The sequence below is a fragment of the Genypterus blacodes genome, unplaced genomic scaffold, assembly GCF_046128005.1.
Source record: "Genypterus blacodes isolate CSIRO-AG114 ecotype Tasmania unplaced genomic scaffold, CSIRO-AGI_Gbla_v1 ptg000133l_1, whole genome shotgun sequence".
In the NCBI taxonomy this organism is placed as follows: Eukaryota; Metazoa; Chordata; class Actinopteri; order Ophidiiformes; family Ophidiidae; genus Genypterus; species Genypterus blacodes.
Genome location: NW_027466935.1, coordinates 8,045,309 through 8,061,422, shown reverse-complemented (window position 1 = coordinate 8,061,422; position 16,114 = coordinate 8,045,309). Strand labels below are relative to the sequence as shown.

Genomic DNA, 16,114 nt, shown 5'->3' with positions numbered 1-16,114 from the left:
ATAAGTACATATGTTGTGTATTCGCGGGGACCTAATGAGGTATAAGGGTTTTTCAAAGGTGTCTACGATACATTTCCAAACGATATTTTTAAATTTATAGCGCTGAGTCTCATAACTTTGTGGTCCGTCATTCTCGAGCAGAGTGACACCTCCTCCTTTCCCTCTGTGTTAAACTCAGACAGCCCGGACACACACATTCACACAGACTGATCACTGACCTCCGCCGCACATGAGCCAGTGTGTTTTAAGAGTGTTTTTACCTCTCAGTTACCCTTGTAGCGGTGTAGCGGTGTAGTGTTCGGCGCTACAGTCCAGTGTAGCTCCACCAGTGCAGCTTCATGTTCGCTCTGTCATCCGTAGAGACATTATTCGCTCACCGGAGCAGGTAGCAGCGTTAGCCGCCTGTCCGGAGTAAACACAAACAAAAGAGAGCATTTACTCTCAATAAAACACCTTCTTCCGCTTTGACCTCCTCCTCTTCCTCCTGCTGACTCAACTTAAATGGCTACGAATACCCCGGGACAAGGTAATACCGAGTTTTACTGTTTTCAGCTATTCTGACCGGCGCTATTCACTGCATTTCTGCCCCAGGGGCGCAGATAGACAATCCAGGGACACCCCCCCCCCCCCCCTCCCGCAATTGGAATAAGAGTTTCCTTTTCCTTGTTTGATTTTGCATTAATAGAATTATATGTTTCTCCAGAAAAGATGAACTTCCTGTCTTGTTGCTGCATACTTAACAGTAATGCATTGTGGGGTCTAGTGATATTTGCCTTCCACTTCCCAGTAGACACACACACACAGCCACAATCTATAAAACAAAGCGTGAAAAAGCCTCTAAAAGCTACTCTGCATGAAGATATACGCTCAGCTCGATGCTAATATGTTCAATGCTGATTCAGAAAGTGTTTTCCTCTGGCTTTTTAACTGAATTAGATTACATAGATTGCTATCGAGTAGTAACGTCTGGGTGCTTCTCTGGGCTGTTTGCTGATTGTGTGATATCACTGTGGACTTGCACGTGCAGATAAAACATATTTCTATTTGGGAATTCAGAAGATTCATTGAGCTTTAATTGTTGTAATGATTTCTTTCTTTCTCTCTCTCTCTATTCAGTTTTTCAGAATAAGACGCGGGTAGCGATCCTGGCCGAGCTGGATAAGGAGAAGAAACGCCTAATGCAGAATCAGTCCATAAATAATCCTGGAGCCAGGTGGATATAAGATCTTAAGAGTTATAGTTGTATGGACACACTGCAGTAAGTGACATGTTAACATACTTGATTCACTCCTCTCCTCCCCTCTAGTGTCCCTCTCTCCAGGCCTAATCTGAAGGAGTTCAGAGACAATGCAGAGCAGCAGCACATCGCCGCCCAAATGAAGACGGCCCTGCAGGTAATACACACACACACACACACACACGCACACAACAACTCTTACCCTGTAAATTAGTAGTACAGGAGTGCTGACGGCAGACAGCGCGTCCTGCCCACTCACCTCGGCACGGCGCCAGCTACCTGGGTCAATACCCGCATAGACACGAGCTGTGTTCTGTTAGTGTACGTCAGCTGTTACACTACTACAACCTCCTCCTCTATGCTTGTCCTCATTATCCTTTAATGTCCTCATCATTGTTCACCCTAAACATTGTTTGTTCTCTTTGCAGCATGCGCACACCCACTCGTCGGGTTTCTTCATCACTCAGGACTCTTCCTTCGGGAACCTCATCCTCCCCGTGCTTCCCCGGCTGGAGCCTGAGTCTTGACCTTTCACCTGCCGAGTCTCCGGTGCGAGATGAAGATGAAACTTTGCAAAAGAAATCACAGAACGCATCAAAGCCACATCTGTCTGTTTCTTATCCCTTTCACATTTCTCTGACGATGAGCGACAGAACGCACGGTTGTTTGCAAAAATGTCGCGTTTTAAACAAACTCACAGGAATGTGGATCCATCACTTTTACATTTTTCCTGGATGGGAATTAAGTTAACAATCAAAAACATCCCAGTTCAGTCCTGGAGCTGAAAGAGCCGACAGACATAAATCCCTGTGATGTCGTGTGTCACTGCACTGTGTGGCTCTCCATTCTAACGCACCGTAGGTTGTGAGGATTTTTACATTTGTAATTGATTTATATGGATATTCTGATAATAAAATATAAAATCTAACGGTGCATCCATTGCATTCTTGAAGTCATGATGGGATTTCATTGTAAGAGTTTATTGTTCAACACCGTTTGTCAGTAAACACGCCAGCAGCGTCTACAGACTGAACTCAACACCATAAATAAAACATTGTTCCATTTTTCTTGATCAATATTTATGATCGGACGATTGGAAGAGAAGAGAAGAGGAACTGGGTGATCCTTATTCCATAAAGGATCAATGTGACATCACTGGGAGTTTTGTTATTGGATGACATCACTGTATTAGTTTGATGCCATCGCTTGCTAGTTTGATGACATCACCTTGTTAGATTGGAGATTAACGTGCACAGTATTGCAGAATTTTGAAAGATTGTTTAAATTGTCTTTATTACATTTGCTGTAACTAGATGAGAATCGAGACCAATCCCTGGTGCTGATGTGAGTAACCATAGCAACACAAGTCTTGGGGATTCTGTAGGCCACATGTTGACGCACACTTACATCTCATTTAAACAACAGACCGAGTAGTTTGTTGGTGTTTAACTTGAACATATTGTCTTTTTTTCAAAGTCTCTTATGCTGCATCTCGTCTGCTGTCATCAGAATTACAATCACTTCATAACATAACTTCTGGAATGTGTCGTGAACTATCGATCGATTGTAACACTGGAGTAGAATGGAGGTTTGATCATTTTGTGCGTGTGTTTTTGATGAAGTGCATGATTTGTGCGCTCCTCCTTCACTTTGACACGATGGGCAGCAGCTCTCCTTTCGCCTTCATGGCTTTGATCTTGGCCTTGATGTTGTCGTCCATCGCCTGTCTGCATCGGTGGGCGTAATGTGCCAGCGTCTCCTCCTTCTCGTCCCACGGTGCCAGAGCGTGAAACACCTCCGGGGCGGCCAGGCTCAGCTCAGCGATGGCCGCCGTGCGGGAGATGGTGTTGCGGTCCACGCCGACCCGGTCGAAGGCCACTTTCATTGAGACGCTGCGGCGGAACTCCTGCAGGGCGGCCATGTAGCGCGCGATCACACCCACCACGTTCTTCACTGGAGGGGAGGAGCCAATGAGAGGCATGCATCAGGATAGAGTACATACACACGTGAGTCACATCTCTATTGTGTTGATATTTCATAAACCTACAATAATAATCCTCCCTGACAGGAATACTGTATGTAATGGTGCGTTCAAGTGCATTTACAAGCACAACAAATTCCACCTGAATGACCCTCAGATATCTGTGGCAGTGGGCAGTGTGTGTGTGTGTGTGTGTGTGTCTCCCTCACTCCTGACACGTGTGTTTTCCCCATCGCGGCTCCTCTTGCTCTTCACGGTCCTGTGGTGATCCAGAGGATGAAGCTCCACCTCCTCAAAAGAGTCAAAGAGGGCCGGTGAATCAAACCCTGCGACATCATCCAGAGAGACCACGTGGGAACTTCCTGCTTCCATCTGATTGGAGGGACGAGGCAGTCGCTTCTCTGGAATACAAACAGATAAGTGGACTTCTTCCTCTACTAATAATAAGATTTTTCATTTCCTCCCCCATTTAAATTCTTATTCTGAGATGTGAGTAACGGCTGAGTTGTATCTTCCTCTCTGGTGTTTGAAGGAAACTTTACCTGGTCTCAGTTTGTCCTGCAGGAAGTCACAGATGAGTTCGGCCTTCTTGGTGAGTTCACTCTGCAGCAGCTCTTTGTCCTGCTTCAGGCTGGAGATCGTCTCAGTCATCTGCTGGTTCCGGCTGCGCTCCGCACACAGCAACGCCCGCAACTGCTCCAGCTCACCGTGCTCCCCTACACACACACACACACACACACACACAAAGATATAACCCAAATGTCTCTTGTCCTGTGCATCTTTTAGAAAGCAATAAGCAGCCACATTCAAGCTGAACCTGAAGTCTTGTCTGTGGTCCCTGTGGCGCAGCTGCGTCCTGTGGCCTGCTCTTTGGTCCCTCTGTCGCAGCTGCCTCCTCCTAGCAGCTCCATCTCTGGATCCATGAACCCCTCACATCCCAGCTCCGGTCCATGATCCACCCGGGACTGGGATTGAGTCCGGGGGCACTGTGAGAGCGGCTTGTGAGGCGACAGCGTGTGTGTGAGACGAGAGTGTGTGTTCGATGCCTGTTGAGCCTGTGCATCCGTCACCCCGTGCTCAGTGCGCGCCATGTTGGCGTTATAATCCTCCCCTGAGGTTGCTTCCTGTTTAATCTTCTTCTCTGTAACTCCTGCTGATCCTCCTGCTACACCAGGGGTCCCCACTCTCTTCCTGGACGGACACGGCTCGTAGTCGCCGTCCTCATCTGTGGCCGAGGAATCACATCCTGCCATGTCAAACGGTCGGCAGCTGAACTCCTCCCCGTCCGATGCTGGTTCGCTACAGGAGAGGTCACATGACGCCCTCACCACCATCTGAGGAGGAGATGATGCACATTCACACACTGGCCAAAGCTCAAGATCATATCGTCAAAGAACATGACCTCAGTTCACCTCATGTCTCAGCTTTACCTTATTGGATAGCCGCCCTCTCATGAACTTCTCCCGACTCTGGTTGGGATTGGCTGAGCCCAGGCCGCTGTTGTCATGGTGACGGAAGGGCCAGTGGTAGGCGTGTCCGGCGCCGCAGCCCCACGTGGCAACGGGGACGGTGCCGCCGACACCGTGGGAGCCGGCCTGGGTCATCAGGACGTTACCATAGGAGCCACGGGCAGCGAGGTTATGAAGGCCGGGGATGAGGCTGCAGATTGTGCCGTGGCTGTGAGCCCAGCGGACGAGGTCACACAGGCTGTCAGAGGTCGTCTGAACCGGGTCGGACATGATCCCCGCCTGCAGGACAGAGAGAGAAGCAGGTACATCTCATGGACAGAAGCAGGAGCCGGTATTCTCAGTATAACTCAGTCATTTCCTTCGAGATAATTCAGTTGGGTCTATTCTATTTTATCCTATTGTTTGTAAATCTGGACTTATTTTACTCTGAGTTTGTTGTTGTTCACTTTCACCTGCATGTTCAACTTTTAACTGTGATTTGTTTTCCTCAGCTGGAAGAGATTTCCCATTGAGTCTCTTCTGTAGTAGTTTTTTTGTACTTTTTATTTATTTTTCATCCTAAATTTTATCAGTAACAACACATTTATCCTTGCTCTTGCTTGAATAAAAACAGACTTAAACGTTGGAGTGTATTTGTAGCGGCCACTTTTGACAGTTGTACATATGTGCAATTGTCATTTCATATTCATATTTATTATTATTATTATTTCGATTAGTTCACTATTGAATCTTAATTATAATGTCTACATGTACAGTATATATTTGTTCTTGAAATCTCTCCCTCTCTCCGTCATACACTCTCACACACGCATCGTCTCGTAATTAGTCTCACGTTGTATTCCGCTACAATCCCACCTCCCATTCCAAACAAACATATTCAGCCTCTAACAATTCTATGTTTACTGTCTGCACTGAATTTACAGCTCACAAGTCACGTCGCCTCACGAGAACAAAGACCAGCAACAGCAACAACAACAACAACATGTCTCACATTTACCTTCCGTATTCTAACTAATGAACCTTAACAGCTATCGAGTCCACGCTGCTTTCACATCTTCACACCTTCATTTCACTCCGCGTGTCAAGCAACAGAACATGTTATGACCCCGGGAATGTTTGATCAAAATCATCTTCGACATCATTTGCGCCGCGTTTCCATTGTTATTGTTTGATTGTTTGTCTGGGAGGTTGACTGTCGTGGATGATAAAGCGTCAGTGTTGATTTACTGCCGCTCGTCGGACAGGAGGAAAAACTGTCAGTCTAGTGAATGTGCAGTGGAACAGTGACACCTAGCGGCTCACACGAGCAAACGCACACTGAAGGCAAACCATCTCTATTCAAATAACTTTAAAATAATACATTCAAATGCTTTCTCTTTTCACAATAATATTATACTACAGTGTGATATTACTATAATAACAATATATTAATTGAAGAAGAAAATATTAAAATACACATAGGGTTGTAAAAGTTTAAAGTTGTAAAATGTATAAGATCCAATTTATTCTCATAGTGCTCAAATGATGCTTGTTATTGTTGTTGTTAACTGCAAACGTTCACTCAGTTCACTTAGGACTTTGTAATAAAATCCCTAAAATGACCGTAGGTTATGTGGTAAACCCATAATAAAGTTGTGAGGGAACTGGAAAGTTTATCATTACAAGTGTGTAAAATGTTAATTTAAAAATTGTTGTTTCCATTAAGGATCATGGCGTGCACCACTATACATTAAACACCAGCCTCATTCTACTGTTTTACCGTGATTAATATGTAATCTAGTGCTGGATGTGTAAACGCAGCCTGGACCGAAAAAGCCAAAGAGCCCAATAAAATGATTTATTTGGCTGAAATGGTAACAATGAGGTCTTTTTGTTTCCTTATAAGGTTATAACACTGAAATGAATCAACCGCAGGCGAAACCAAACACAAGTCTGACCACTTCTCTGCTGCACTATCTTGATTTAATCTATGAAAACACTAAATACAAATCAATTATAGCCTTTTGAAAAGAAATTGTCACTTTGATCTCTTTCCTGCATGACGACATGCTTGACGACATGGTTTGAAATCACTCCATGGCCTTATGATGACGTCTCTTGGTGGTTTTTAAAGCGAGTTTCGGGTGTGTGTGCGTGTCTTTTTTTGTTTTTTTTTGTTTCTTTTTAGTGACTTGACTCAACTTGCTGCCTCCGCATTGCTCCACCCTCCGTTACTCAGCCTCTGATCTACGTGTTCGGACTGGCGCTGCGAACAAGCATCCGAGGCGGGGAGAAGAAGGACTTTACACCCGGAGCTTATCTGCTCTGCTGCCGAGAAAAGAAGGAATTAGAACCTACCGGATGCTTTTGTCAAGGCTCGAATTCAGCCGGCATCTGCTCGATTCCCCTCAGCGGAGAGAGAATAACATGTAAAAGCTGCTTTACTTTGGCGTTTTTGTTTCTCTCTCCCTCCACACCGACTTGGATTAAGTTCTTGCATGGAAACTAATGATATTTGAACCCGCGGAGAGGAGGTGGGTGTCGGATACGAGCCAGACTGTTGCTCCTTCTGCTTTCTCACATATGGACACAAGGCTGTTTGAGTTTGTGGAGCAGCAGCCCTGAGAGAAGAGCCCAGTCTGATCAGGGGAGAAGAGTAAGAGGAGCTGCTCTCTGAGGGTCATTCAGGAGGGGGGAGACACATAAAAGAGGCTCAACTATGTCTTTGAAGGCAAGAGTGCTGTATGACTTCAGCTCTGAGAACCCAGGGGAGATCTCCATAACAGAGAGTGAGCTGGTGACTCTGTACAGTGAGAAGGAGCTGGAGGGCTGGTTGGAGGGGGAGAACAGCAAAGGGCAGGTCGGCCTCTTCCCAGCCTCATATGTGGAGATCATCAAGGACCAGAGCGTTTCCAAAACCAACAACAATGGCGTCTCCTCACCCAAAGCCAAAGCAGCGTCCCCCGTCCATGCCGCCTACACGTCCCCGGTCTCCCAGAGGGGCCCTGGGGCCGGCACGGTCACAGGGAGCAGCTTCTACACCACCAGCGATGATGACTGGGACGACGACTGGGACGAAGGCTCCACGCCCGGCAGTGAGGCCCAGGGTCACAGAGTCGGGGGGCCCATGTACCCGGTGACCACCTCGTTGCCCGGGCGACGCGGGACCGCCCAGCAGCAGGCCAAGAGCTCGGCCACGGTGGGGAGGAACCTCAACAGGTTCTCCACCTTCGTCAAGTCCGGAGGGGAGGCCTTCCTCCTCGGGGAGGCCTCGGCCTTCGTGAAGGATGGGTACAAGATCTGCGTGGTGGTGGGGATGCACGGGCCCGAGTGGCAGGAGGACCCCTACCCCTTCACCTGCACCGTCGACGACCCCACCAAGCAGACCAAGTTCAAAGGCATGAAGAGCTACATGTCCTACGGCCTGACCCCGAGCCAGACCAGTGTGCAGGTCAACCGCAGGTACAGGCCGTCTCCTTTCACTTCTCTTCTTCCTCTGCTGCTTCTGCTTCCTCCTCCTCTTCCTCTCGGGGTTTCAGGAATGGGCTTGTTGTCACTCTACGATCCCCCCATCACTGCAGGAAAATCCCAATTGTAGTAGTATAGCCCTAAGATGCATAAGTCCTGCATTCTGAATGATCACTCATTGAGACGACATCAGTAAAATGTACTCAGTCATGCATGCAAAGTAAAAGTTAGTGTTAAATGATTCATGCATATGTGTCTGGTAGGTGGAGTTACATGAGTGCGGTCCAAATTGTATCACCAGTTAGAGTGTTTGATGTTGGTAACCCAAATAATAAAAAGTTTAAAAGTGGAGATACAGTCTTGGCTGAGTTTACAAGGTTTCACACATGAAAACAGGAACATTTTTATTACGTTCTCTCTTTTGGAAATGTAAGTCTTAATATGGAAAAAACACACAAACGACCTCAAAATTGCCCTTTAAAATGTCATTTAGTACAGTAGAATATTGTATAAATCTGATTCAGTCTTTGTAGCAACAATACCTGCATCAATAAACGTTTGTACTTTAATATTATTTCTATGAATAGGAACCTTTTTGTGGCTGTAAGTGTTTCATGAAAACGTCTAAAGCAGCAGACTGTGGCCTTTTGCCCGCTGTGTTTCTCAGGAATAGGCCGTTTTTTTCCCTCCCGACATTCCCTCTGCACCCTTTACCTCGTTACCACGTCAGAAGACATTTTGTTTGAATCAGAAAACCTCTTACACTCCAGTTTACAGTCAGACTACGTCATGTTACAATGTCCCTCGTGTGGAGTTGTGGATGTTCTGACTGCTCCACGTTATCCCGTCATATCCGTTATCAATCTCAAGTTTCGAAAGCTGATGGTTGTTGGGAGTGTGTGTAGACTTTCACACCACAATCTCCCACAATAACTCCCAACACTGGCCTGATTGTCCTCTGGGTCGTTACAGTAGACAAACTCGTTCATGCTACAGCGCCTCATAAAAAAGGGTCAACGTCTTAGGATAATGTATTAATCATGACTCGTATACATTAGTGTTTAGTAAAGTAAAAGCCATTAGAGTGACTAAAGTGCAGCTATGGAGATGCCCTTTGACTGCAAATGTTTGCATTGGGTATTGACAAGGATGCTTTAGGCACAATGTGTTTGTCTTCTAGTGATGTGTCTCTCTTTAGGTAACTCGTGACAGGAACATCAAGCGCTCCTTGCAGCCCCGACTGCATCTAACTTTAGAAGTGCTGATTGACAAGATCTGAGACTGGCATATGTGGAATTGAGCAAGACCTCTTATCTCTCTCCTGAGGCAATAAAACGACTTCTAGTGCCAAAGAAATCCCAGAAGTGATGATGTGAAAGTTCCAGATGTATTCATGTCTTGTGTGCAAGATAGACAGAGATGGTGTGGCTTTAACTTAGTGTAGCAACCATCCTACTAACCTGATTTGGCCTGTTCAGATGTTCTTTGCCCAAATATCCCTCTGTGATCTGTGCTTCTGGCTTAGAACTTATCAGTCAACCTTCACGGTTCCTGCTTGCATCATCCTGCGCTGTTGCATTCAAAATATACATTATGCTTAGTGTATCATAGCCCTATTATGTCATTCCTTACCCTCAGAATGATGTCACCTACTCTTTCACAGTCATGCATCGCCTCTTCTTTCTTAGAGTAACTCCTCTTCATCTCCTCTTCATCTTCATCTCATCCTCTTTATCTCCCTCTGCTTCTGTCACTGCAGGTATAAACATTTCGACTGGCTGTACGCTCGCCTGGTGGAGCGTTTCCCTGTCATCTCAGTGCCTCACCTGCCAGAGAAGCAGGCCACGGGTCGCTTCGAGGAGGACTTCATCTCCAAGCGACGGAAAGGTCTGATCTGGTGGATGAATCACATGACCAGCCACCCCGTGCTTGCACACTGTGATGTTTTCCAGCATTTCCTAACATGCGGGGTCGACGAAAAAGCCTGGAAACTGGGCAAGAGGAAAGCAGAGAGGGACGAGCTGGTCGGGGTCAACTTCTTCCTCACCATCAGGTAAGAGCCCGAGGTTGTTAATAGAGAAAGAACTGGTTGGAGTCTTGAAAATTGAATGCTGATCTGTCTCTTTTGCCCGTCAGCACACCTGCCGTCCCGCTGGATCTTCAGGAAGTCGAGACCAAGATTGAAGGCTTCAAGACATTCACCAAGAAGATGGACGAGAACAGCGTGGTGGTGAACGCAACCATCAACGAGTTCGCTCGCAAACAGATCACAGGGTTCAAAAAGGAGTACCAGAAGGTCGGCCAGTCCTTCAAACTGCTGTCACAGGCGTTTGAATTGGACCTGCAGACCTACTCGGTCGGCCTGAACCAAGCCATCTCCTACACCGGCGATGCCTACGAGGCCATTGGGGAGTATTTCGCCGAGCAGCCACGCCAGGACCTGGATCCTATTTCTGACCTGCTGGACCTTTACAGGGGTCATCTGGCCAATTTCCCTGACATCATCCATGTGCAGAAAGGTGAGGAAGATGTCATTAGCATCACTGATTACTGATCAAGCCTTAGCAATGGTTTTCCATGAATTATGAATTTTGCAGCCAAAGGGAATTTTGTTAAATTATTGTCTGAACATTGTCTGAGTAATGTGATTGCCCTGGCAGAGAACATTCGAATGGCACAAAAGCAACCAGGAAACCTCTTGTTATAATACCACAATACAATATCAAGATCTATTCAACAGCAATAATTGTACAGCCAATACTATGTAACAGTCAAAACAAGTCAAAACAAGAAACCATACTGATAAGGAAACATGTACAGTCAGACATGAGTGTGTCTGTGTCTGTGAGTTAACAAAGGAAAGGAAGCGAAACCAAAATGGCCGACCCACTTGGCCATTGCAGAAGTAGTGACTGAAAAGGTGTGAAGACGCACAAAGAAACTGTTAGCACAGGAAGTTTCAAACTCCAGCATGAGTCAGACAGACACCATTATGTCACTCACTTCATAAATGTCCTTATCCAGACAAGATACAAGATTACTAAAGCACGACTGACTCATTAGTCATCAGCTTCTTTGTTCCTCATCCCAAAAAGAGAACAACCGGAGCAACAACCAGAACACATGGAATGACCAACATTGGGAATATCTTATTAATCTAAATTTTTATTTAGTACAATGAATAAAAGAGTCAAACTCCCATATGATAAAAGGGAGCAAAGCTACAGCAACCAGTTACAATAAGTGAACCATCCAATCCTCCATGATTGCAGGGTCAGATTGTTCTCCTCTATTGTGCAGAGAAATGCAGGAAATTGTGCACAGGCGGGGTCAGTCCTCTCTCCCTCTCTCTCTCTCTCTCTCTCCCTCATTAGTGATGTTTGTGAAAGTTGTGCACCCTGCAGCTTTCCCAACTAGTCCTCATGTCAATACAAAGGCTGTCAGCGCACAAAGAGCCACAGTTTGTGAGTTTTCCAACAAACTCCCAACATGTGTTTTCTATTACCGCATCGCTATGACAATCTGGGTCGAAGAATGAAACCGGCCTCGCGATCCACTAAAACTCCAGGGAAGCCGAGCACGCTGAACACACACACACACGCACACGCACACACACACACACACACACACACACACACACACACAAAGAGGAACACGCAAACACGCATGTACAGGGGGGGGCGCACAGGGGAGTTAGCTCGTTAGCTCCCCGCAGGTTGGGAGGAGGGAGTTGTTGCTGGCACACTAAGTCCTGACGTTTGCCAAACCTAGAGGCACCGTTTCTATAGTCGCCTGAGCTCTGTTGTCTACATACAAAAACAGCTGAGAGCGAAGAGCACACAGACTGAATCCCAATAGTCCCTCACACCGACATGACCTCACCTACTTTGCGATTGACAAATAACACATTGTTTTGAACCTGGCTGTATATGTTGTTGTGCTTCCTGTTGTAATACATTTAAAGGTACATTGATTACTTGAACCTGGAAATTGTAGCCTTCCCTCTAGTTTCCATTCATCTACTGATTATACTATACTTTATTAATCAAGCATTTTGTCTGTTAAGTGTGACAAAAGCTCATCGTCAGTTACCAAAATCCACAAATTGATGATAAATAACTCAAACGTAACAAGTGTCAGGTAATGTTACAGCTGCTTGTCATTCCTCTTAAGCTCTGTTAGGGTGTTTCTAGTTTCCTAGTGTGGAGTACTGACGGAGTGATAAGAAATATGATTGTTCAATGGCCATTGTGAGCTCAAGGTTCATTGAAATAAACCCTGAACATGGTCGATGATGTGATTGGTCCAAGATGATAGATGTCTGAAAGTACAGGAGGAGTCTGGATGGTTAGAACAAGTTTCTTCTGCTTTTTGTGCGTTCGTGGCCATAGTCGATTTGGGGAGAATTCTCTGGAATCTGCTCTAACTCATTTAACCCTGGGATGACTCTGTTCTGACACAACTGCACTTCTCACTCAACTGCATTCGGTCGACTACATTCCATGAAATCGACATATATTCCAGAGCCATTCCAGACCGGCCGAATTACAAAAAAAAACCATGGCTGTTTCGCAACACAGTTCAACTGAAACAACCATCTTCTGGGATCTTATAGCGGATAGCACGTTTGACTTAAATGTGTGTGTGTGTGTGTGTGTGTGTGTGTCTGCTTTGCTCAGGCGGTGGGCCGCTGAGGCTACATCTGATTTGAATGAGCAGAGATTCCTGGGCCTCTTGTCCTGTGTTGCCCTGGGACTGTTGGAATGCAAAACAGAGCAGTCCCGGGATTAGTTTCCCCTCCTCCTCCTGGCCTTTTTTTTCTCCCTCCTTCCCTCTTTCCCTCCTTCCTCCTGGCGATGCAGAGATGGGAGGAGGGGGCGGTTTCTTAATTGTTTGGAACTGAACAAGTTTCCCACCAGGCAAGAAGTACAAGAGTTCAGATTACAGCCTTGTAATCGCCTTGGCAGCTAGCAGAGCAAAGTCCAGGATCATTTCAGTTTAGTTGTGTGCAGGTACGGTGTGACTTTGTTTAGTGTGTATGTGTGACTGAGTTAGCAAGAAAGAGATCAAGCTTCCCACCCCCCGTGTTTAAGACGGGGGGTCGGGGGGTGGCATGAGGTCAGGAAGCCGAGTGAAACCTGACTGTGCTGCCTGAGTTCCTCATCGTTTCTTCCACATTCAGCCTTTTCTGGTGTTCCTCTGACTTCCTCTGACTCGTCTCATGAGCCCGCCCAAATGCTGCTCTCTCAGCGCTTAGTCATGCTAAACTACATGTACTGAATCACAGTGTCAGTCTGTGTGTCCTTGATGAATGAGGAGCTTACATGCATGTTCAAACTTTGATTATATGTAATGTGATACATTTTTATGAATGAACTCATCCTTTAATTCGTTTATCTGTCTCTGTCAGCAAACTGAACACATGAATGTGCGTTTTCCTGAGAAAATGGTCGATAGCTACGCCACAAGGCACAATGTTGGTAGCTGTAGGAGTCTTGGCATACCAATATTAGCATGAATGCTTAAGCGTAGTTGGGCCATGCTAGTGTAATGCAATGTCACGTAGGCGGAGCCTTTATGCGTTTTTAGCTTCAGGTCTCAGCTGTACTTCATCATCTTTAGCTGAGCTTAGGCTTCTGTTTTAATGCTAATATTAGCATGATAAGTCTGCTACAGCTACTAAACTTATGGCTCCTGCTGTTCTTTTGGCCTAAACTATTGTCAGGAAATCATAAACAATTTATTTATTTGTAAAATTGAACTGTATGGGTCTTTTTTCTTCTGGTGAGCATTTCCTACGTGATGCTAGCAAGGCTCATCTATGAATTCAGTTTCAGGTGTTAAAGACATGTCGCATTTGTTATCCGTATTAAGGCCGTCTTTGCCTCCTTCCATCTCCTCCTCCAGGTGCTCTCACCAAGGTAAAAGACTGCCCGCAACAGGAAGGAGACTTACGAGACCGCTGCAACATCATCTCCTGCGCCACGCTCGCCGAGATCCAGCACTTCCACCGCACACGCGTACGGGACTTCCGCTCACAGATGCAGCACCACCTCAGTCAGCAGATCAGCTTCTTCCAGAAGATCACCTCCAAACTGCAGGACGCGCTGCAGAAATACGACGACGAGCAGTAGAAACAAGTGACAAGACGAGGGAGGACGAGGAGACGAGGGAGGGCAAGGCATCGAGGGAAGAGGACGGAGGGACATTTGATGGGTCCTGTTTGTCCTATAATGGAACAGCAGATGAATGTCCTGTAGGGGAGAAAACCTCAAAGAATTGCTTTAACGGGCTCTGGAATGAGAATTTCTTGGAATATCCGGACAGAAGTGATGGATGCACCAGTCGCAGGGATTGTACCGAGGCTTGAGGCACGTCCTGCAACTCAGCAGGACTGTGGCAGATATTAAAACCAGCTGCTCTCGCGGGGCTGCCTCTCCATTCCCGGATTAGTCATGTGATCTGCTCCCGTCAAAGGAAAACCTCCCACCATCTTGGGAAGGAGACACGTTCACCCAGATTAAACTCCAAACACAAAGCAATTGAAAACTGGATGCTTTCACGCTTTCAGAAGGTTACTTGTTGTGGTTCTTTGTACTCAAATGCCCCGGGACTCAGTGTTGTTGTTGTTGTTGTTGTTTTCATGGGATCTGATAGTGGTACGGACGTGATTGATTGTGAATGTGGGAAGAAGCAAATATTGGAAGAATCTGCTACTTTTCCATCAGTTTAGACGTGGAATTGTTACCCCGGTTTGAGAATTAAGCCACTTCTGATCGCTGAAACCAGATACTGTCCCATATTTAAGTATTATCATTTCAAAGCCTTGTATTCTTTTGTATTTTACTCCCACTGATTTCTTTTTCATCCGATTTGATGCTTGCTTCATTGGGATTTTTTTCACTGATGCCTGAGGGAGAAATTTGTCTTTTACTTTTTTCTTTTACTAGTTTTGCAGGTCAAACATTGTTGGGTTTTCCAGTTTAAAGATAATCACTCCAAGCGCTTTATAACCCAGCTGCCCCTCGTTAAGCCAATCAACTCCAGTTTCCATATCTCTGCCTTTGGTGAATGATTGTTGCCCTTTTCAATGAATTAAGGAGCAGAATCTGTTTGATAAACAGGATAATAGACCAAATAAAAGGGTGTTTTAGCTCTATAAATGATATTTTGGAGAGATTTTCATGTCTTGTACTGATTAAATGGGATCTGAGGGAGAGAGCGGCGCCTATAAATTTAATGTGCAAGGGTTTACAACATGAACAAGTGTCAAACATGCTGAGAGAAGCTCAGGATGGTGAGTATTGTGCATGAAAGGTGCTCTATGGCAGATTACAGCTGTACATTGTATTACAGCGGTGTATTTTAGTGCTAACAGGTCGTCACTCACTTTAAATGTTTCTGTAAATGGGTCGTTGCATTTACAGACGTGACTTCACATTCCTGTCCTGGGATTTTGCTTTGTTGTTTTTGATCAGAAGTTGCCCTCACAAGCTGCGTCATTAACTTCTTACCACTTTTAATGTTAAATAACAGGACAGTTTTGCAGAAAAATAAATAAAATCAGAATATATTACAATCATCCGAACGCCACAAGGTTTTTATTGACTTTTCACTCTTGTTCGGTGCTTTGTCTTCTGATTTACTACAACACCATTTGTATTTTCATATTGTGATTATTTTTCAGTTAACAATATGTTTGTTGTTTGATGTGGTTTTCCCTAATAAGTGTGCTGTGGCTTGTTTGTGCGGTGGAGGCAGCAGGAGAAACACAGCCAGGCCTCGATATCTAACACCAGAGCTGACGGACTGCAGGCTCGGGTTACTGCAGCTCCATGCGCTTCATTATTTAGACCTGCATTTGCTTCCTCGACTCTGCTTTCATTTGATTTCACATAATGAATTAATTTTACAAGTTGTCCTGATTTGGCTAATGTGCTCTGATCAGAAAGTCACTCAAGTCGGTTTAATTTCACTGTT

The 16,114-nt window shown here is 45.6% G+C and overlaps 4 protein-coding genes across 4 annotated transcripts in view; 2 read left to right on the top strand and 2 right to left on the bottom strand.

The window, feature by feature from the left end:
* The first annotated feature begins 77 nt into the window (after nt 1–77).
* On the top strand, nt 78–2,170 carry inip (ints3 and nabp interacting protein). The gene is made up of 4 exons (XM_076163670.1): nt 78–526; nt 1,117–1,213; nt 1,307–1,394; nt 1,666–2,170. The coding sequence occupies exons 1-4, from the start codon at nt 502–504 to the stop codon at nt 1,762–1,764; spliced, it is 309 nt and encodes a 102-aa protein (XP_076019785.1). The 5' UTR covers nt 78–501; the 3' UTR covers nt 1,765–2,170.
* A 692-nt stretch (nt 2,171–2,862) lies between these two features.
* On the bottom strand, nt 2,863–5,887 carry kiaa1958 (KIAA1958 ortholog). The gene is made up of 6 exons (XM_076163665.1): nt 5,685–5,887; nt 4,649–4,966; nt 4,036–4,552; nt 3,761–3,934; nt 3,428–3,619; nt 2,863–3,190 (listed from the first exon to the last, which is right to left on the bottom strand). Exons 2-6 carry the CDS (start codon nt 4,955–4,957, stop codon nt 2,883–2,885), a joined length of 1,500 nt encoding a protein of 499 aa, XP_076019780.1. The 5' UTR covers nt 4,958–4,966; nt 5,685–5,887; the 3' UTR covers nt 2,863–2,882.
* A 964-nt stretch (nt 5,888–6,851) lies between these two features.
* Nucleotides 6,852–14,683, top strand: LOC143011341 (sorting nexin-18-like). The gene is made up of 4 exons (XM_076164179.1): nt 6,852–8,128; nt 9,894–10,187; nt 10,271–10,653; nt 14,042–14,683. The coding sequence occupies exons 1-4, from the start codon at nt 7,386–7,388 to the stop codon at nt 14,266–14,268; spliced, it is 1,647 nt and encodes a 548-aa protein (XP_076020294.1). The 5' UTR covers nt 6,852–7,385; the 3' UTR covers nt 14,269–14,683.
* The window catches only part of LOC143011342 (anthrax toxin receptor 2-like), a 54,562-nt gene continuing 50,330 nt past the window's right edge, over nt 11,883–16,114 (bottom strand). The window contains exon 18 of the mRNA XM_076164181.1: nt 11,883–11,895. The gene's annotated coding sequence lies outside the window, so the exon portion shown is untranslated. The remainder of the gene's footprint in view (nt 11,896–16,114) is intronic.